The sequence below is a fragment of the Engystomops pustulosus genome, chromosome 8, assembly GCF_040894005.1.
Source record: "Engystomops pustulosus chromosome 8, aEngPut4.maternal, whole genome shotgun sequence".
NCBI lineage: Eukaryota > Metazoa > Chordata > Amphibia > Anura > Leptodactylidae > Engystomops > Engystomops pustulosus.
The window spans coordinates 115,126,129-115,148,689 of NC_092418.1; the positions used below are offsets into that span (position 1 = coordinate 115,126,129).

At 48.2% G+C, this 22,561-nt stretch overlaps 2 protein-coding genes across 2 annotated transcripts in view; one reads left to right on the plus strand and one right to left on the minus strand.

The window, feature by feature from the left end:
* LOC140075908 (sterol 26-hydroxylase, mitochondrial-like) overlaps positions 1-11,453 on the minus strand; it is a 32,419-nt gene extending 20,966 nt beyond the window's left edge. The window contains exons 1-6 of the mRNA XM_072122320.1: positions 11,062-11,453; positions 9,219-9,409; positions 7,024-7,223; positions 3,523-3,720; positions 784-947; positions 470-636 (exon numbers count right to left, since the gene is read on the minus strand). Coding sequence (XP_071978421.1) covers positions 470-636; positions 784-947; positions 3,523-3,720; positions 7,024-7,223; positions 9,219-9,409; positions 11,062-11,307 — 1,166 coding nt within the window. The 5' untranslated portion in view covers positions 11,308-11,453. The remainder of the gene's footprint in view (positions 1-469; positions 637-783; positions 948-3,522; positions 3,721-7,023; positions 7,224-9,218; positions 9,410-11,061) is intronic.
* Positions 1-22,561, plus strand: part of WNT6 (Wnt family member 6) — a 216,551-nt gene that overhangs the window by 48,748 nt on the left and 145,242 nt on the right. The gene's annotated exons all lie outside the window — the stretch shown is intronic.

Consider the following 22,561-nt stretch of genomic DNA (forward strand, 5'->3'; position numbering starts at 1 on the left):
ACTCGTTATTCACTGTGTTGTCCCTAACAGACAGAAGTAATCAATCACCGCACCATCCCCCAACTGCTGTTAATGAGTCATCTAACTCAGGTTGATAAGTCCTGTCTGGACAGTTCAGGAAGCTCCGTGTAATGTGTTTATGAACATCAGCCTGTATGCAACCCAGCTTTCCCAAGGTCCTGAATTTTCTATTTTTTTTTTTAGCAAAACCACTCAGTTCAGGGAATAAACAAGATCTGTTTCTGCATCTGCTGCATAGAAGTACAGCAAGCAGAGATCTGGAAAACCATGAGGAATTGATACACAAAGTATATTGAAAAATTGTATAACTTTTCATTACACAAACCATATCAATTATTTACTAAAAGTGGACAGCCCCTTTAAGGATTATGATGGCATTGTCACTTACTATGTGTTACATGTGGCGGGATAAATTAGTCTTTGCATTTATAAATGTATATGATCCCACCTCAGGGTCTCCTTGATCACGGCCCTCAGTAACGGCATGTGGGTGATATCATCCGCTACAGGGATACGGTCCATCGGGGCGGCCATAATGACCTCTTCATATAAGCTTTGCTGCAGCTCGGGGTCTTGTGACAGGTGATACAGAGACCAGCACAGAGTGTTCGATGTCTGGAAAGGCAGAAGAATATTATATACACAGGCGATTATTTTGGGATCTGTATAGGGTGCAATATTATGGACATTATATAACAAGGGTGCAGCATCCTATCTGTGGATGGTCACGTGGCTTATGATACAATGTAAATGATTACGCACAGTGTCCACGCCTGCCAGCAGCAGCTCGCACACGCTGCCGTACACCTCCGGTAAGCTGATTTTACCGCTGGACAGTAGGTAGGTCAGATATTCTCCCTGCACCTCCTGCCCCTTCTCCAGCCGCGACTGGATCTCACTCATCTTCTTATCCACCAGCTTGTTACCTGGAATAAAATATAACGGGAACACATCTTCATACATATAGGATCATGTGCAGCCTGAGATTCTCAAACATGCCACATGGGGGCATGGGGAGCCGAGCTGCGTATCTAATCCTATCCTGTGTGATACTGTCTGCTGAGCTGTGTATCTAATCCTAACCTGTGTGATACTGTCTGCCGAGCTGCGTATCTAATCCTATCCTGTGTGATACTGTCTGCTGAGCTGTGTATCTAATCCTGTCCTGTGTGATACTGTCTGCAGAGCTGTGTATCTAATCCTGTTCTGTGTGATACTGTCTGCTGAGCTGTGTATCTAATCCTATCCTGTGTGATACTGACTGCTGAGCTGTGTATCTAATCCTATCCTGTGTGATACTGTCTGCTGAGCTGTGTATCTAATCCTGTCCTGTGTGATACTGTCTGCTGAGCTGTGTATCTAATCCTATCCTGTGTGATACTGGCTGCAGAGCTGTGTATCTAATCCTGTTCTGTGTGATACTGTCTGCTGAGCTGTGTATCTAATCCTATCCTGTGTGATACTGGCTGCTGAGCTGTGTATCTAATCCTATCCTGTGTGATACTGGCTGCTGAGCTGTGTATCTAATCCTATCCTGTGTGATACTGTCTGCCGAGCTGCGTATCTTATCCCATCCTGTGTGGTACTGGCTTCCAAGCTGAGTATCTAATCCCATCCTGTGTGATACTGGTTGCTGAGCTGTGTATCTAATCCCATCCTGTGTGATACTGGCTTCCAAACTGCATACCTAATCCCATCCTGTGAGATACGGTCTGCCGAGCTGTGTATCTAGTCCTATCCTGTTTGATACAGTCTGCTGAGCTGTGTATCTAGTCCTATCCTTCGTGATACTGTCTGCTGAGCTGTGTATCTAATCCTATCCTGTTTGGTACTGGCTGCAGAGCTGCGTATCTAATCCCATCCTATGTGATACTGACTGCTGAGCTGTGTATCTAATCCTACCCTGTGTGATACTGCCTGCTGAGCGGTGTATCTAATCTTATAATTTGTGATACACATCTCAACAGACAGTATCTAATCAAATTATGTGTGATCAGGGTCGGACTGGACCTCTGATGTAGCAATTAATGCAGCAGTGGATCCCGACACTCGCTGACCCCTCCCCTGCCTCAGCTTACCCCGCCCCTGTCTTACCTGACCCCGCCCCTGTCTCACCTGACTGTCCTCATCGCCACTTACTCCGCCCCCCACTGGACACAGGTAGCAGAGTGAGGTCAGTTCCCCACATCATCAATGTGCATCTCTGCTGCCTTGTGCAGGAGACCGGCAGATAATATTAATAAAAATCATCTTCTCAATAATATTACAATTTTTCAAGTTGGGATTTGAACTCAGAACCAGCACAGTCCATGGGCCATAATGACACAGAGCCTCTAATAATAACTGTCTCAATAATTACAATAATAATCTCTGAGAAGATCCCTCTCTATATATCAGTGCATTAAGTCTGTGTCACAGTGTAACAGTCACAGGTAACAGCTCTTAGTTACCAAAAATCCTTAGCTAGCTAATCACTGTGCTCATAGCTCAGTGGATAGAGGTTGTGTCTCTATAGCAGTTGGACTGCAGAGGGTCTGAGTTTCGAATCCCGGGCTGGGCAAAAATTTATTTAATTAAACTTTGTGTCTGGAGAAGCCCTAGGTACACACCATATATGGACAGATGGTGATCTCAACCTGATGACGTGGTCCCTGACATATCTCTCAAAAGGATTCCCTGTACTATGAGTTCTGGCTTTGAAAGTATCTACTATGTGGGACACAGAGCCGGGACAACCACAGACTGTCACGGATATTCCTTCTAGATCCCGCACTATCTCCCAGCTGCCCGTGACGAGGGGCAGAGGTAAAAATACAGGACTGTCCCAGCCAATCCGGGATGGTTGGGAGCTATGTAATCTGACCATGAGTGATACAGACTGTGTATCTAATCTGCCCATGTGTGATACAGACTGTGGGGCGTATGATAGCCCCGCCGCTGTAAATTCGCAGCCCGATACATGAAGAGGCTTCTGCCTCTTCATGTATCGGGCTGCCAGTTGCGCAGCGTTTTTCCTACGCCAGGCAGGGCCTGGCATAGAAAAAAACGCAACCGGCGACTTTTCACGTTTGAAAAGTCGCCGGCAGTTGCAAGTGCGCAGGCGCGGGGACAGTAACGCCCTGCGCCGGCCCACTCCAGTCCGGCCGCGCCCCCCGATCGGCCGGCCGCGCCCCCCCTTCACGCCCCTTCACGCCCCACTGGCGTGAAGGTGGCGGATTGTGAAAAATAATCGCAAAAGCTAGCAATAAGCAAGCATTTGCGATTATTTCAGGGCCTCTGCGCCAGTAGCGGTGCGCAGAGGTCCTGATAAATATCCCCCTGTGTATCTAATCTGCCCATGTGTGATACAGACTGTGTATCTAATCTGCCCATGTGTAATACAGACTGTGTATCTAATCTGCCCATGTGTGATACTGTCTGATGAACTACTGAGTCCGTTATCTGTGATACTGAATTGCAAAATGTCCTTGTTTTTTGTGGATGTGAGGAATCTACACAAACCGAAATGAAAGATGTTGTCCCAGTTGTCCAGGTATCGCTTCCAGTAGGGGAGGAGGTTCCTTGTCCACGGGGGCAGGTAGATGACGAATACAAAATTCCTGAACATTTGGGCAATGGAGTTGATGAACTTCTGGGTTTCGGGGGGAATGTGTTTATCCAAACAACCGATTCGAGTCTCAAACACGATGTAGGACACCCCTGAGAGAGAGGAGAGACCGGATAAGGCACGGGATGAGACACAACACTCAGGAATCGCCAGCTTTTATCATCAGGTCATTTTTAGGTCCACAATTCTTTGACAAATTATTTCTTAAAGGGGTGTTCCCATTTTGGTAAATTAATGTTATTGTTTATATGATGAAAGTTATACAATTTTTCCATATACATTCTGTTTCCATTCCTAGTAGTTTTCTAGATCTCTGCTTGCTGTCATTCTATAGAAAGCTTCATTGTTTACTTCCAGAGGACAGAAATCTGACCATGGTGCACGGTTATATCACACAGGTGCATAAGACACGGCTCTGTTTACTCTCCATGATACTAACGAGCCCCGCACCTGTGTGATACTAACGAGCCGCGCACCTGTGTGATATAACGAGCCGCGCACCTGTGTGATATAACGAGCCGCGCACCTGTGTGATATAACGAGCCGCGCACCTGTGTGATATAACGAGCCGCGCACCTGTGTGATATAACGAGCCGCGCACCTGTGTGATATAACGAGCCGCGCACCTGTGTGATATAACGAGCCGCGCACCTGTGTGATATAACGAGCCGCGCACCTGTGTGATACTAACGAGCCGCGCACCTGTGTGATATAACGAGCCGCGCACCTGTGTGATATAACGAGCCGCGCACCTGTGTGATATAACGAGCCGCGCACCTGTGTGATACTAACGAGCCGCGCACCTGTGTGATATAACGAGCCGCGCACCTGTGTGATATAACGAGCCGCGCACCTGTGTGATATAACGAGCCGCGCACCTGTGTGATATAACGAGCCGCGCACCTGTGTGATATAACGAGCCGCGCACCTGTGTGATATAACGAGCCGCGCACCTGTGTGATATAACGAGCCGCGCACCTGTGTGATATAACGAGCCGCGCACCTGTGTGATATAACGAGCCGCGCACCTGTGTGATATAACGAGCCATGCACCTGTGTGATATAACGAGCCGGGCGCCTGTGTGATATAACGAGCCGCGCGCCTGTGTGATATAACGAGCCGCGCGCCTGTGTGATATAACGAGCCGCGCGCCTGTGTGATATAACGAGCCGCGCGCCTGTGTGATATAACGAGCCGCGCGCCTGTGTGATATAACGAGCCGCGCGCCTGTGTGATATAACGAGCCGCGCGCCTGTGTGATATAACGAGCCGCGCACCTTTGTGATATAACGAGCCGCGCGCCTGTGTGATATAACGAGCCGCGCACCTTTGTGATATAACGAGCCGCGCACCTGTGTGATATAACGAGCCATGCACCTGTGTGATATAACGAGCCGCGCACCTGTGTGATATAACGAGCCGTGCACCTGTGTTACCATGGTCAGATTTCTGTCCCTTGGAAGTAAACATAGAAGCTTCCTATAGAAGAACAGCAAGCAGAGATCTAGAAAACTGTGAGGAATTGATACAGAAAGTACATAGGAAAATGTAATAACTTTTCATTACACAAACAATAACATTTATTTGCTGAATTGGGAACACCCCTTTAAAGGCAATGGTGTTGGGTATTGTCTGCGGAGGGATGTGCAATCACCTTTGTGTTTTTTTGTTAGTAGTAGCAGCACTGTGAACTATTTGGATTCAGATTCCAGGATTTTGGCTTCAATAAGTGCACTGATGATGTGTCCTCACACTGCTGTGCTCTGTGCAGCCAGTGTTATGTATTGTCCCTGGAAAGATGTATAATAACTTTTTGTATGTTGTTAGTACTGGCAGATCAGATTACTCATCTGCAACACCCCTGCCAATGCATAGGCATTGGTATTTGTGAATAGCGCCCTCTCCATGTTAGGAGCTGTTATGGAGACTGATCGCCTCTCTAGGAGGTCTCTCACTACTGGAGAACATTGTAATTACAGCTGTAGCCACTGCCTGGTAAGGCAAGCGTTAACACTGTGAAATGTATTGTCCAATGATATTTCTTGTGATTTTGTAAAGTAAGCTGGAAGCTGATTGGAGAGGTGCTACCACCTGACCAAGGGAGTATATAAACCCCTGGTGGGCAGGAGCACATGGTCTTGGAATCCAGTGAATAGATAGAGAAGCAGGTCCACCATCCGGACTCAGCTCCATCTCTACCAGCCTGCAGTTCCTACCAAAGTTGAATAAAAAACTGTAAGTTGATTTGCACAACGTTGTCTCTGTCTGATCCCTGGATACGGCTGTTACCACCATGGGCTTCCCATCCATTACCCAGGGACATACATTACGAACACTCAGGGTTTGCTCCAGGGAAAACCAGTACATCAGCCTCTCCCTCCATATTTCTTGCACATACTACCTGCTGGAGACCTGCCAGGCTGTAGGACAGCCCTCCGGTCCCCATACCAAGCGCCGTGACACTAGCGCGCCCTAGGCCGCAGCCACCAGCCACTCCGGTATTCCGGACCCCGGCTGTTTCCAGGCCCCAAGAAAAGGCTGGGCCCCGGTGGGGGATGTTGCAGATCCCTCCAGGGACAGTACACAACAGACTGCAGTCTGCATGGTCACACTTGCTGACAGGTTCCCTTCTATTTATCTTCATAGCAGTCAGCACTTTGTTTTTCCCATAGAGGGCTCCAAATCCCCTGATAAGATTAAAATTAAATATACACTACCTTTTATCTTGTACTTAAAGTAAATCCACCATCCAAATCCATCGTGATAAACCAGGGACATTACTCATAGATCCAGGCACCGGGACTGTGGGATCTACTTATATGTGTTATCCATGGCCTCCTTCCTTCTAACATCTACAGAGGACCTCTGGAGTTACCGTAGATCCTCCATGCTGATAATTCGGACTGTTACATTGTCTCCCCCTTTAAAACTCCCCCCCCCCCCCTTCCGGCGCCCTTCTGGCTCATTAGCATAAAAAAGTTGATTTTAGAGCGCGGAGGCCATGGAAAACAAATATAAGAAGATACCACAGTCATGGCACCTGGATCTATGAGTAATGTTCTTCTTTGCACCTCCTGTTAGTTGGTCTAGTTTGTTGAACCACAACATTGAATTTTTCTGATATTCTCTATCTGATCACACCCCTCGGTTACTGTGGACACGCCCCTTTTTTTCCACAAGTTGGAAAACTGCCTAAAAATGGTGCAACAGCATTTCAGGTGCAAATGACTCTGGTTTTCTGGTGTAGACAGGTTTATCCCCCTCCTTCATCGTGTGCACATAATCAGCCCTGCACTAGGACATTCGGGTGAGGACTGACCATGATAAAGGTGGAATATTCATCAAATCCCTATTTTACAATCCTGCATGATATCCGTCCATCCATCATCGATACCTTCCAAAGCGAATCTGTACAGCTCGTTGGCCATGTCTGTGACGGTGTCACCGGAGGGGCTCTGCCGGCGCAGCTCCTGCAGTCGGGTCATGAAGTCGGAGATGACCTCATTGATGCTCCCGCCGTAGTTTTTCGCTTCCTTGGGTTTCAGCATCTTCTGGTTTAGGACTGTCCTGAGAGCGCGCCACTTCTCCCCGCGCCTGGAACAACAACACCAGGAGCTTAGCCTTCCCGCAATGAGCACTGATGGTTTTCCAACTTAACACTAATACTTGCTGGTAAAGGGTTAACGGACCTCCCCATATCACCTATAATGATCTACTGCTGAGGCACTGTAGCTTAAAGGGGTTGTTCGAGAGTATAAAAATCCCTTGGGTGGCCGGGATGGGACGGGTAAAAAAAAAGAAAACCTCTGCGGTCCCTCCCGGCCTATAGTGCTGCGATCTCTCCGGTCCGTGCCCCATGTAAATAAACAGGGTGCCCACCCGTCCTGCATGATTCAACACTGGAAATAGGGATGGGTGGGGGTGGCCGGACGAAAGCTGAGGTGCCCCTGTTTGTTTACATGGGGCACAGACCGGAGCGATGGCAACGCTGGACATTTTTCTGATATGCAAATGAGGAGACATGAGTCAACTTCTGAAGAAGAGAGTCAGGTTTTCTCCAGGCTCAGTGTCTCTTCAGATCTTGGCCTGAGCAGACAGAAAGTCCTCTCCCTGTCCTTAGCAGAATACTGTCCCTATCACTGCCTGGTGTATGTAACAGTGAGCACTGTGTGGGAAACTGCAGATATTCTCACAATTACACATGATGGGCGGAGTCACGTGCCAGTGGGCGGGGCCAACATAGACATAGGCGGAAAAAGTTTGGGGAATGATTCTACAGGTTGGAGGAGGCACCACACTGCAGCTTCTTCTCCCCTTCAGGTGCTGGTTGTATGTAGAGGCAACAGAAACTGGAGCAGAACTGCTCCAGCAACAGGAGAGGACCCAGTAGCGGTAGAATTCAGTTGATATGTTCTGGTTCCTCTCCTGGGGGTGCTCTGCTCTCGGTCCTGACCTCTACACATAGAACCAGTGTCAGGAGTCAGGACACAGAGCGGAGCAGCAGGAGAGAACTTCTCAGCTGCAATCACCACTACCCGGCCTCCTGCACCAATGATCAACTCACGGCTTAACAGGCTGCATGTGGCCTGTGCACCCCTGACACTGCAGAAGAATGTGGCTGCACTTTATGTACATGCTCAGTGGTGAAGCTCCTCTGCTATAGATCAGAGGAATCAGGCACTGGGAAGGAATGGCTGCACTTTTCTCAGTCCTGCTAGAGTGACCAGGAAAACCGTCAGGGACCATTTTGGTGGAGCTGGAGTCGGAATCGGTTTTGAGTTTTGGCTTACTGACTCCACAGCAAGAAGGCTCCCGTCGTCTTCACCACAAGTGCCCAAAAATACTCTCTGCAAGCCGAGCTCACATAGAAACTCTTCACATTTATTTTCAAACTTCATTAAAACAAGGGATACATCAGGACACTTCTACCACGGTAATTCAGCATCCGTGGTAACGTATTACAGCGTCCCGCTGTCCTTGGGGGTTACACGGAGTGAACAGGAGTAAGCTGTGACGTTTCGGAGGCTTGCAGAGAGTTTTTTGGGCACTTAAATTCCAGGATTAAATTTTTATCAAGGGTGTTGGGGGCATTTCCTCACACTGCTGTGCTCTGTGCATGGAGCTGCTCCACAGTATCCGCCTTGTCCCTGGAGACTGCTGTAGTAACCAACAAGGAGCCTTCCATATGGAGCACAGGGATGTAATAAGCAGCTAGAAGCTGATAGAGCTACAGTGTGCACACGGACCTGTAATCTATGTTACTTGCCTGGAATTTAGGTGAGAGGTGCAGAACTAGAAGCAGGTGACAAACATCTCTCTTGTCAACAAGCAGAGGGTCATTACCTGGATTTGAGTCCTTACACTGCTGTGCTCTGAGCACTATGTATTGTACTGCTCTGTGCTATAGCAGGTGCTTGTCCTCACCCAGCTGTGCCCTTAGCGCTCTGGGAGGAGCTGCTGGATATCCCCTCCCATCTGCTCTTAGTAGCAGCAGAATTAGATGTTTGTGAGCAGTTACTAACAACGTGCACATCTCTCCAGGGACCGGACACATTTCTATATTCCCTATGGGTCTGGGCTGGGACTCACTCAGTGAAAGGTCCATAAGAAAAGTTCCGCATTTCCCGGTGTGTCCTCCAGAGGTCGATATCATTCCTCAGGGGGTTCTTCCCCTCCTGGCGCAGCAGGACCTCCAGAATTGCTGGATCGGTGACAATCACTGCCTTGTTGTCCCCCAGGACTGACTTCCACCAGGGTCCATAGCGCTTCTTGTATATCACCTGCACACAGATGGCGGGTTTTTTCTGATTATTAGATACACACTAAGCCCTATATTCATTCCTTATTGCAAATAATTGGTAAATATGGTCTCCTTTTTAACCCAAAACCAGATGGGGAGGCCCAGCTAACAGGACAGAGGGAAGGACAAATCTATATGGGGCACGTACCCCATACTACAGGATTTTCCACATCATCTATTACAATGATCAATGGCAAATGATGGGCTAAAAGCAGACAGCCGGGGTCTTCGTATAGTAACAGATCGCTGATCAAGTCATGGGGGGGGCGTCAATCTAAGCCAATCTGGTGCTGCACGCGTCTGTGAATATTTGTTTGCGAGTTTTTTACGTACAACTACACCGGGTCACAGGCTTGTGGAAGGAGCCTGACAATGTTACCGAGCAGAGGGAAAGGATAGAACATGCTGTATCTTTTCCCGTGTTGGTGAACTAGGCCTAACGTGTATGTAATAGGTATGAATGTGTAATGTGTACAGATGTGGAACGTTTCTGTGTGTATATGAGCAAGTAATGTGTGAAAATGTGTATATACAGGAAATGTGTGCAGGAACATCAGATGTTCAAAGCACATTTACAGTACATTATGTACTATGTGCAGTGTCCTGTGTAGTGTGCCGGGGGCGCTAGAGTCAGGATTTCTGGTGCAATCTGGCACCTCCTGCACTGCCCTGAAAGAGTGCGCGACTATTTTTGGTGCACCTTTAACATTGGGCGTGAGACAGACTTGGCGCTTGGTCCGACTGCGCACCGCCAAGCCCACAATTTGTGTTGCATGGCACATAGTGCAGCTGCGCCTCAAGAGGGTCACATGCGACACAAATGTGGCGCGGACACTTCTTTAATACCTGTACAAGCAGTTTGCACCTAAAACAATGGGGTATGGCCATATATACCGCTAGCACAGGGGGCCGTACCTCGGCCCGATTTGATTAGCGGTACCATTAAAACGCATGCGATTGCTTACCGATTCCATGAGTTTCACTGCAAATGCAAATGCGTTCGGCCCCAGGCGCGCCCCGATTTTGCTAGCGCTACATGTGACCGCACCCTTATAATTTTTCCCAAGGCCACTTTAATTTCCCAATTTGCTGGATCTAACCATTTCATGTATGATACTGTCCATCAAGACGTGTATCCATGACTGACATGTTTAGGGCGCGTTCACACCTCGCGTTATATAGCTGCATGTGTTTCCAAACGCATCACAACAACTGAGAAGAGCCGATTTGCCTAATGACATATATGTCAAGATAATGTTTACAAAACAGGTGTTAATGCAATGTTAACACACTTGTTAACATCGTGTTAACACAAGCAGTTGCAAACACTGTGTTAAAGCATGCTCTTTGTAAACTCAATGTTGACGGCAACATAATTAGGAAAAATCTCCTCTTCTCAGCTGTCGCATATGTGAAAGCAGCCATAATGAGATCTGCTGAGCTGCTGTATCTAAGCCTAATATATGCGATCACGTGTGTGGAGCTGTTTATCTAATCTATCCCCTGCGCTGCGCTACTGTATCTAATCACATAGCTACATTACTATACTTGTAACAAAATGGGAACACCCTCCAAACAATTCTAAATTTCACTGGACACACATTAGGGTGGGATGGGACGGAGGAGCCTGACCTGTAGCTCATGAGTGTGGAGCAGGTAGCCCCTGATGAAGAACCAGTAGAGTTCTGTGAGTCCGGAAGGTCCAGGTAAATCATCGAAGGTCTTCATCTTCTTGTCCCCCTGTGTCACTCCAGCTGCTGCAGCCCCATGTAAGGCTCTGGCCTGGGTCCTCCGGGTCCTGCATGTCTGCAGCAAGGGACTGACCCTCCTGCTGGGGAGGAGGCAGCGTCTCAGAGAAGTGGATATCATGGCTGACATGAAGGCATCTAGGAAGTGATCCGGAGGCCTCCTCCCCGGTCACACACAGGAGGCGGAGAACAGCAGATGGTGTGGACAGAGCAGAGTCCAGCCACGGGCAGCACCCTACCCTGACACCCTAGCGCTGGAGCCCTTTAAGGCTGTGTACATGGCCGGTTTTAAACAAAGTGGGGCCCCAAAATAAAACTATTTTATGAACAGTCACAGTCAGTAAGAGGCTCCTTTATCCCTGCACAATGGTAACACTTTGTAATTGCACACAGTGGTAGGTAAGTATCTGTAATATGGGACTGTAGGTGGATTATATAGAAGACAGACAGATGATAGGGAGATGGATGATAGAAGATAAATATGAAAGATGATATAGATGATAGATTCATAGATGCATGAATATATAGTAGATTATATATACAGATAGATGATAGAGTAGAAGAGAGATAGAAGCTCGATTGATAGATAATAGATATAGTAGATAGACAGATATATAGATATGAAATAGACACATTATAGGAGATGATAACTAGACGGATAGATGATATATAGACAGGAGATGATGAGCATCTGCACCCGGACATTCAACCAAGGGGTAATAAAGCAACACATCCTCTGCCCACAAAGGTCTACATGCATGGGGGCCCTATATGACAGCGGGTCCTGGGCTAATGCCCAGTTTTCCACCCCTAATGCCGGCCCTGGCTACGCTCACGTGCAGATTTTCTGGAAATACCCAGAATAGTTTTTGAGCCAAAGAAGTGGATTTAAAATAAATGCGCAACATATACATCTTCATCCTGACATATGCACTTATGGCTTTGGTTCCAAAACTGGGGGCAGTTTTCCAAAAATGTTTTGTGAATGCAGCCTAAGGATTTACCAGCTGACAGCCACCAGATAATCAGGATAATTTGCTGCCCCTATCTCTGTGGAGAAGTGGGAATTAGCTGCCCCCAACTCCCATAAAGGTAAATGTAGCGCAGGACAGAAAGCGCTAAATTCCCAGAAATCTCCACTTTGGTGATTTCTGTGAATAGTATTTACTGGACCCCGAGCGATCAGACATATAGCCCCCACCCTGTGCATAGGCAATAAGTCTCATTAGAGACGCTGCTTCATTAAAGGGGTTTCCCCACAAAGACAAATTCGACCCTATCCACGGTATAGGGCCTAACTTACTGATCAGTGGGGGCTAACGCCATGTGCGAACCCGCCCTCAGACTATACATTTTGTGATGCTTTGAAGCTATAGCTACGACAAAAGGCTTTAAGATATAGCAAGCCAATTCAGTTGTACAACTCGTCCATTGACTCCAATTTGCAATTGGAAAATTTGCATGTAGGAAAGTGCAGTGCGCTGTCCCTTCATATAGGGGAATAGAAAGGGGTAGAGCAATGGGTCTATGCCTAATCTCTTTTGCTGGAAAAACTTTGCACTATGGGTTCCCCCTCTATGACCCTGGTGTGTGTAGGTAGATACCACCAGGCACTGTGTGCAGGAATAAAGATGTATTGCTGAGCAGCCAGAGCCGTTATTCTAAACCTTCTGCTTCTGCGTCTACACTATATTATACTTTTCTAGCCTGATGTCTCCACTAGAGGGAGCTCACTGCTTGTGTACAGCCCGCATTAGCCTCTACTCAATGTAAAAAGGCAGGGAGCTCCCTCTAGTGTTGTTCCTTTATAGTTGCAGTCTGGCTGTGCAGCTTTTTCTGTTTCACTAACTGCGGTACATGATTGAGCTAAAGAAGGACTCCAGCTATGTTTTCCAACCCTGCACCCCCAATCTGATTGCAGTGTATGATAGGTGACATAATGTTAGAGATACTCATCTCCCTGAAGTGCTGCCTACTCTGTTAATAGACCATCCTGACTGTCAGATGTTTGTGCTGTCTGTTATCTTCTCATGATGCCTCAGCAGGAGTAGCGCATCGGCATCAAACAGTGATGGATACACAGAAAGAGGGTAGGTAGTGGCGGGTCAACATGAAATCACATGATCCAAATGAAGAAAAGGAGCCAAGGAATATATTTTAATATATCTTAATTCTTACTTTCAAAAAGTTAGGGATCTTTGGCCAGTGAGTGAAATTTTAAGATGAACCTAAAAATTATTCTAACCGTAACAGGTGAACTTAATGTGATCTTATCTAAAATGTGAAAGTATATATCCAACTGTTCAATGTTTCATGAGTTTTCGTACAACTGCCTGTGGTAATGGTAAAATCCACAATGGGCGTTTCATCCATGAAACATCCCCAGTAAATTTCCTAGTTCAATTAGAATTAGTATTTAGACAGTCCTCCTCATCATGCTGTTCACATTTGGACATCATGAGACCAAGGCGACACCGAACAATAGATCAGCAATACCCCGCCATTGTGAGGCATCTCAGAAAGTGGTCACTGTGAAGTCCATACTACTTGTTTGATTTCATCAAAACAGTATATGGGGGGGGAGGGGGGGGGGCGCAATGACCAAAGGGCCCCCCTATAAGAAGTGTGGGTGCCACTTCAGAAGACAAAAAGCAAGAAACATTGTTGTCAGTTGTTATTGTTGCGCAAAGCCACAGGACAAGGTAGTGAGACAGTGACAATTTGGGACCCAGCGTTGGTGTTGGCTTTTGGTTCAATGAATTGAGATGAGGCTTCCACTTACATGACAAGATATCTCTGCAGTGGGAACTTTTTTACGCTTAATATAAATAGCCCCCAAAAGTCAAATATCCCCAAACTATTAGTGAGTGTTCATAGGGATAAAATAGAATGAAACCTGGTTCAATTTTGCAGGTAATTTGCAACATCCGCCACTAGATGGCGCAGCAGCCTTTACAATGGGGGGCACTGAGCTGCAGAATGATTACAGGGGTTCTGTTGGGTCAGTGTTAAGGGGATGGACACAGTGCAGTATAGAGAAAGAATCTGTTTCCCCCCAAACTAATGAAAATAGAACAATTAGTAAACATCATATTAGACTTTACAGTAATGTACAGATTTTGGATCCATTCTAAATGTCTTTCCCTTTAAGGTGCTGCCTCCCAAAATCAGCCCCACTGGCTCATAGAGCAGATCACTAAGGCGCTGTCTATATAGGGGTGCATGTGTGTGATAGGGGTGATGGTTCCATGATGGTCCAGGGCTGGTTACATTAAAAGGTCTCTTTATTAGAGACCCCCATCTAGTAGCAGAACAGACCCCCCCCTTTTCCTTGTCATATCATCCAGGGTGTACCAGGAGATCAGGGGTACAGGGGTGTAAACAGGTTTTTTAAATAATTTTATTGGCTTATTGCTTATGTGCTGTTTGTAAGATCGTGGAGGCTGGTGACTACTTCCAGCACAATGTGATTATATATGTGATGTCATCAGTACTGGCAGGAAACAATGGGACTGGAGCAGAGGTCATAGCAACGGGAGAATATTGGTTATTTTTAGAGATGAGCGAACACTAAAATGCTCGGGTACTCGTTATTCGAGACGAACTTTTCCCGATGCTCGAGTGCTCGTCTCGAATAACGAACCCCATTGAAGTCAATGGGAGACTCGAGCATTTTTCAAGGGGACCAAGGCTCTGCACAGGGAAGCTTGGCCAAACACCTGGAAACCTCAGAAAAGGATGGAAACACCACGGAAATGGACAGGAAACAGCAGGGGCAGCATGCATGGATGCCTCTGAGGCTGCTTAATCGCACCATTATGCCAAAATTATGGGCAACAGCATGGCCATGACAGAGTGACAGAATGAAGCTAGATAGTATCTAAAACATGCAATAATTGACCCTGACACTATAGGGGACGGCATGCAGAGGCAGCGGCAGCAGTGCCAGGCTAGAGAGTGTCATGGCGACATACCCTAAATGGACTCAGGCTTCAAACCAATGGGTGGCAGAGAGGAACCAAAGGAGGTGAGCAAGAAGTGCTCAAATAATATCGGTACATGATAAAAGTTTGCCAGTATATTTTGTGGATTACACAGCAGGGTGGCGACAAAGTTAACATGGAAGCCATGAAAACAACCCAAAATTCTGCCTGACACAGCTCGTTTGATAAGGGGACCATGTATGGAGGCAGTGAACTAGTAGTAGATTAAAGGTGCTGCAGTTAAAACTATGTTAGTTGGATCTTGGCATGGAGCTGGCGCTCCGCTGCCAGACGAGCTTTCGCCAATCCAAGCCCCTGTCTCTAGGCTACTCCCCAAACAGCACTTTTGTATAAGATCAAGTGTAGTAGCGTTCTTATAAGTTTAGGATATGGCGGGTGAGGGGAATGTAAACAGATGCGCAAGAAGCGCTGAAATAATATCCCTAAATGGTAAAAGTTTGCAAGTATATTTTGTGGATTACACAGCAGGGTGGCGACAAAGTTAACAACTTTGATGTGGAATGCCCTGTAATAGCTCTTGGGCGGTGTGCCTTTTATCGCCTAGGCTCAGCAGTTTCAGCACCGCCTGCTGTCGCTTAGCGACGGCACTGCTGCTGTGCCTAGAGCTACCGACTGATGGCGCCATGCCCACGGATGGTAATTCGGAGGAGGAGGTGGAGGAGGGGTGGGAGGAGGTATAGTAGGCCTTTGAGACCTGGACCGAGGTAGGCCCCGCAATTCTCTGCGTCGGCAGTATATGACCAGCCCCAGGGTCAGACTCGGTCCCAGCCTGCACCAAGTTAAGTGTAGTAGCGTTCTTATAAGTTTGGGATATGGCGGGTTAGGGGAATGTAAACAGATGCGCAAGAAGCGCATGATGCGCATGGAGCTGGCGTTCCGCTGCCAGGCGAGCTTTCGCCAATCCAAGCCCCTGTCTCTAGGCTACTCCCCAAACAGCACTTCTAAGAACCTTTTGTATAAGATCAAGTGTAGTAGCGTTCTTATAAGTTTAGGATATGGCGGGTGAGGGGAATGTAAACAGATGCGCAAGAAGCGCTGAAATAATATCCCTAAATGGTAAAAGTTTGCCAGTATATTTTGTGGATAACACAGCAGGGTGGCGACAAAGTTAACAACTTTGATGTGGAATCCATGAAAACAACCCAAATTTCTGCCTGACACACCTCGTTTGATAAAGGGACGATGTATGGAGGCAGCTATATGGACGACTTTTGGAGGTAGCAATGGAGACAACGTGTGGAGGCTGCTATGGAGACAATTTAATTTGGATAGTGCCTGTATGTGGCAGTCCCAAACATTTTTCAAACCAGAGGAGCAGGTAGGTGGCCCTCCAGTAAAATGGAATAGATTGAGTGCCTGTATGTGGCAGTCCCAAAAATTCTTCAAACCAGAGGAGCAGGTAGGTGGCCCTCCAGTAAAATGGAATAGATTGAGTGCCTGTATGTGGCAGTCCCAAAAATTCTTCAAACCAGAGGAGCAGGTAGGTGGCCCTCCAGTAAAATGGAATAGATTGAGTGCCTGTATGTGGCAGTCCCAAAAATTGTTCAAACCAGAGGAGCAGGTAGGTGGCCCTCCAGTAAAATGGAATAGATTGAGTGCCTGTATGTGGCAGTCCCAAAAATTGTTCAAACCAGAGGAGCAGGTAGGTGGCCCTCCAGTAAAATGGAATAGATTGAGTGCCTGTATGTGGCAGTCCCAAAAATTCTTCAAACCAGAGGAGCAGGTAGGTGGCCCTCCAGTAAAATGGAATAGATTGAGTGCCTGTATGTGGCAGTCCCAAAAATTGTTCAAACCAGAGGAGCAGGTAGGTGGCCCTCCAGTAAAATGGAATAGATTGAGTGCCTGTATGTGGCAGTCCCAAAAATTGTTCAAACCAGAGGAGCAGGTAGGTGGCCCTCCAGTAAAATGGAATAGATTGAGTGCCTGTATGTGGCAGTCCCAAAAATTGTTCAAACCAGAGGAGCAGGTAGGTGGCCCTCCAGTAAAATGGAATAGATTGAGTGCCTGTATGTGGCAGTCCCAAAAATTGTTCAAACCAGAGGACCGGGTAGGTGGCCCTCCAGAAAAATGGAATAGATTGAGTGCCTGTATGTGGCACTCACAAAAATTGTTTCAAACAGAGGACCGGGTAGGTGGCCCTCCAGAAAAATTAAATGCATGAAGTATAGCAAGAGCCAGTGGGCCCTGTCAAAAAATAGCCATTTTCCTCTGCTTTACTGTACAAAGAGGAGGAGAAGGAGGAAAATGAGGAGGAGGAGGAGGAGTGGATCAATTATTCAGGTTGAGCTTCCTTCACCTGGTGGAGATTGGAAATTCTGAGAAATCCAGCCTTTATTCATTTTAATAAGCGTCAGCCTGTCAGCGCTGTCAGTCGACAGGCGTGTACGCTTATCGGTGATGATGCCACCAGCTGCACTGAAAACCCGCTCGGACAAGACGCTAGCGGCAGGGCAGGCAAGAACCTCCAAGGCGTACAGCGCCAGTTCGTGCCACATGTCCAGCTTTGAAACCCAGTAGTTGTAGGGAGCTGTGTGATCATTTAGGACGATGGTATGGTCAGCTACGTACTCCCTCACCATCTTTCTGTAAAGATCAGCCCTACTCTGCCGAGACTGGGGACAGGTGACAGTGTCTTGCTGGGGTGACATAAAGCTGGCAAAAGCCTTGTAAAGCGTACCCTTGCCAGTGCTGGACAAGCTGCCTGCTCGCCTACTCTCCCTCGCTACTTGTCCCGCAGAACTACGCACTCTGCCGCTAGCGCTGTCAGAAGGGAAATACTGTTTCAGCTTGTGCACCAGGGCCTGCTGGTATTCATGCATTCTCACACTCCTTTCCTCTGCAGGGATGAGAGTGGCAAGATTTTGCTTGTACCGTGGGTCCAGGAGAGTGAACACCCAGTAATCGGTGCTGGAATAAATTCTTTGAACGCGAGGGTCACGGGATAGGCAGCCTAGCATGAAATCTGCCATATGCGCCAGAGTACCAACGCGTAAGAATTCACTCCCCTCACTGGCCTGACTGTCCATTTCCTCCTCCTCCAACTCCTCCAACTCCTCTTCTTCTGCCCATACACGCTGAACAGTGAAGGACTCAACAATGGTCCCCTCTTGTGTCTCGCCAACATTCTCCTCCTCTTCCTCCTCATCCTCCTCCACCTCCACCTCCTCCGATATGCGCTGAGAAACAGACCTCAGGGTGCTTTGGCTATCAACAAGGGAATATTCTTCCCCCGTCTCTTGTGACGAGCGCAAAGCTTCCGACTTCATGCTGACCAGAGAGTTTTTCAACAGGCCAAGCAGCGGGATGGTGAGGCTGATGATGGCGGCATCGCCACTGACCATCTGTGTTGACTCCTCAAAGTTACTCAGCACCTGACAGATATCAGACATCCACGTCCACTCCTCATTGTAGACTTGAGGAAGCTGACTGACCTGACTACCAGTTCTGGTGGAAGTTGACATCTGGCAGTCTACAATCGCTCTGCGCTGCTGGTAAACTCTGGATAACATGGTCAGTGTTGAATTCCACCTCGTGGGCACGTCGCACAACAGTCGGTGAGCGGGCAGTTGGAGGCGGCGCTGCGCTGCCCTGAGAGTGGCAGCATCTGGGCTGGACTTCCTGAAATGCGCACAGATGCGGCGCACCTTCGTGAGCAAATCAGACAGATTGGGGTATGTCTTGAGGAAACGCTGCACTATCAGATTTAACACATGGGCCAGGCATGGCACATGTGTCAGTCTGCCGAGTTGCAAAGCCGCCACCAGGTTACGGCCGTTGTCACACACAACCATTCCCGGCTTGAGGTTCAGCGGTGCCAGCCACAGATCAGTCTGCGCCGTGATGCCCTGTAATAGCTCTTGGGCGGTGTGCCTTTTGTCGCCTAGGCTCAGCAGTTTGAGCACCGCCTGCTGTCGCTTAGCGACGGCACTGCTGCTGTGCCTAGAGCTACCGACTGATGGCGCCGTGCCCACGGATGGTAGTTCGGAGGAGGAGGTGGAGGAGGGGTGGGAGGAGGAGGAGGCATAGTAGGCCTGAAACACCTGGACCGAGGTAGGCCCCGCAATCCTCGGCGTCGGCAGTATATGAGCAGCCCCAGGGTCAGTCTCGGTCCCAGCCTCCACCAAGTTAACCCAATGTGCCGTCAGCGATATATAGTGGCCCTGCCCGGCAGCACTCGTCCACGTGTCCGTGGTCAGGTGGACCTTGTCAGAAACGGCGTTGGTCAGGGCACGGATGATGTTGTCTGACACGTGCTGGTGCAGGGCTGGGACGGCACATCGGGAAAAGTAGTGGCGGCTGGGGACCGAATACCGAGGGGCGGCCGCCGCCATGAGGTTGCGAAAGGCCTCGGTCTCTACTAGCCTATAGGGCAGCATCTCCAGGCTAAGCAATCTGGAGATGTGCACATTAAGGGCTTGGGCGTGCGGGTGGGTTGCACTATATTTGCGTTTCCGCTCCAGCGTCTGGGGTATGGAGAGCTGAACGCTGGTGGATGCTGTGGAGGATCGTGGAGGCGACGATGGGGTTTTTGTGGCAGGGTCCTGGGCAGGGGGCTGACTAGCAGCTGACACAGGGGAAGGAGCAGTGGTGTGCACGGCCGGAGGTGAACGGGCTTGTTGCCACTGAGTGGGGTGCTTAGCATTCATATGCCTGCGCATACTGGTGGTAGTTAAGCTAGTAGTGGTGGAACCCCTGCTGAGCCTGGTTTGGCAAATGTTGCACACCACAGTCCGTCGGTCATCCGGTGTTTCCTTAAAGAACCTCCACACTTCTGAAGATCTAGCCCTCGCCGCAAGAGCCCTCACCACGGGAGCTTCACTAGTTGACAGTGGCGCTGATGCACCAGCTCTGGCCCTGCCTCTCCGTCTGGCCCCACCACTGCCTCTTCCAACCTGTTCAGGTCGAGGACTCTCCTCCGTCTCAGAAGCACTGTGTTCACCCGGCCTCTCAACCCAGCTTGGGTCTGTCACCTCATCCTCCTCCGATCCCTCAGTCTGCTCCCCCCTCGGACTTCCTGCCCTGACAACAACTTCCCCACTGTCTGACAACCGTGTCTCCTCATCGTCGGACACCTCTTTACACACTTCCACTACGTCAAGAAGGTCATCATCACCCACAGACTGTGACTGGTGGAAAACCTGGGCATCGGAAAATTGCTCAGCAGCAACCGGACAAGTGGTTTGTGACTGTGGGAAGGGTCCAGAAAACAGTTCCTCAGAGTATGCCGGTTCAAATGGCAAATTTTCCTGGGAGGGGGCAGACTGGGGGGGAGGAGGCTGAGGTGCAGGAGCTGGAGGAGTGGGGATTTCGGTGACATGGGTGGACTGCGTGGAAGACTGACTGGTGGTGGACAAATTGCTCGAAGCATTGTCAGCAATCCACGACATCACCTGTTCGCACTGTTCTGGCCTCAACAGTGCTCTACCACGAGTCCCAGTAACTTCAGACATGAACCTAGGGAGTGTAGCTCTGCGGCGTTCCCCTGCTCCCTCATCAGCAGGTGGTGTCTCACCCCGCCCAGGACCACGGCCTCTGACCCCTGCAGTAGTTGGACGCCCACGTCCCCGCCCTCGTCCTCTACCCCTAGCCCTGGGGTTAAACATTTTTAAAATGAGAGTTATAACTTTTTTTTTTTTTTAACTTTTTTTTTTTTTTTTTTTGTGTTTTTTTGTGTTTTTTGTTTTTTTTTGTGTTTTTTGTTTTTTTTTGAGTTTTTAGAACCAAACAATCCTATCCTATTGCTATGGCTATTTTCTAGCCAAGTATCAAAGGAAGCACACTACTATGCCAGATGAGATGACACTGAGTTATTGCCTAATAGAAATCCAACCCCTACTGAATTTTCCCACTTCAGCCTTTGCTATGTATATGTGCGTTACTAAGCGCAGAACACAGCGGTCGCAAGTCTCACTACAAATTGCTCAGAATTGGCAAGTACATGCACTGCAGAAACTACAGCCACCAGCAGATCAACCAGAAATCAAATATATAGAACGCTACTGTAGGCTTCAAGAAGCTGTTTGTATTCTCCTATGGCTATTTTCTAGCCAAGTATCAAAGGAAGCACACTACTATGCCAGATGAGATGACACTGAGTTATTGCCTAATAGAAATCCAACCCCTACTGAATTTTCCCACTTCAGCCTTTGCTATGGATATGTGCGCCACTAAGCGCAGAACACAGCGGTCGCAAGTCTCACTACAAATTGCTCAGAATTGGCAAGTACATGCACTGCAGAAAGTACAGCCACCAGCAGATCAACCAGAAATCAAATATATAGAACGCTACTGTAGGCGTAAGTAAGCTGTTTGTATTCTCCTATGGCTATTTTCTAGCCAAGTATCAAAGGAAGCACACTACTATGCCAGATGAGATGACACTGAGTTATTGCCTAATAGAAATCCAACCCCTACTGAATTTTCCCACTTCGGTCTTTGCTATGGATATGTGTGCCACTAAGAGCTAAACACAACGGTAGCAAGTCCCCCTGCTAATTCCTCACAAAATGGTAAAAGATGCAAATTAAAATAAAAAAAGTAGAACGTTATTGTAGCCCTAAGAAGGGCTGTTGGGTTCTTTGAGAATCACTCCTGCCTAACAGTAAGCTAATAGAACACCCTAACGCTTTCCCTGACCAGCAGCAGCTCTCTCCCTAGCGGCATCCAGACACAGAATGATCCGAGCAGCGCGGGCAGCGGCTAGTCTATCCCAGGGTCACCTGATCTGGCCAGCCAACCACTGCTATCGACGTGTAAGGGTACCACGTCATGCTGGGTGGAGTGCAGAGTCTCCTGGCTTGTGATTGGCTCTGTTTCTGGCCGCCAAAAAGCAAAACGGCGGGAGCTGCCATTTTCTCGAGCGGGCGAAGTATTCGTCCGAGTAACGAGCAGTTTCGAGTACCCTAATGCTCGACCGAGCATCAAGCTCGGACGAGCATGTTCGCTCATCTCTAGTTATTTTCTATTCAATGTAACGTCTTTCATGTCAATTACAATACATGGACACTAGGTGGCGCTTCAGACCTAGTAATAAGGGCATCAGACTGAAGTACATGAGCCCCATTATCAATACAATGTAATATATTCTACGAAAAGGATATAACCTTTCTTTTAAAGCAGGGTGTGTATAACCCCTGTACTGTGACATCACTGTGTGTATTATCCCTGTACTGTGACATCACTATGTGTATAACCCCTGTACTGTGACATCACTATGTGTATAACCCCTGTACTGTGACATCACTGTGTGTATTATCCCTGTACTGTGACATCACTGTGTGTATTATCCTGTACTGTGACATCACTGTGTGTATTATCCCTGTACTGTGACATCACTGTGTGTATAACCCCTGTACTGTGACATCACTGTGTGTATAACCC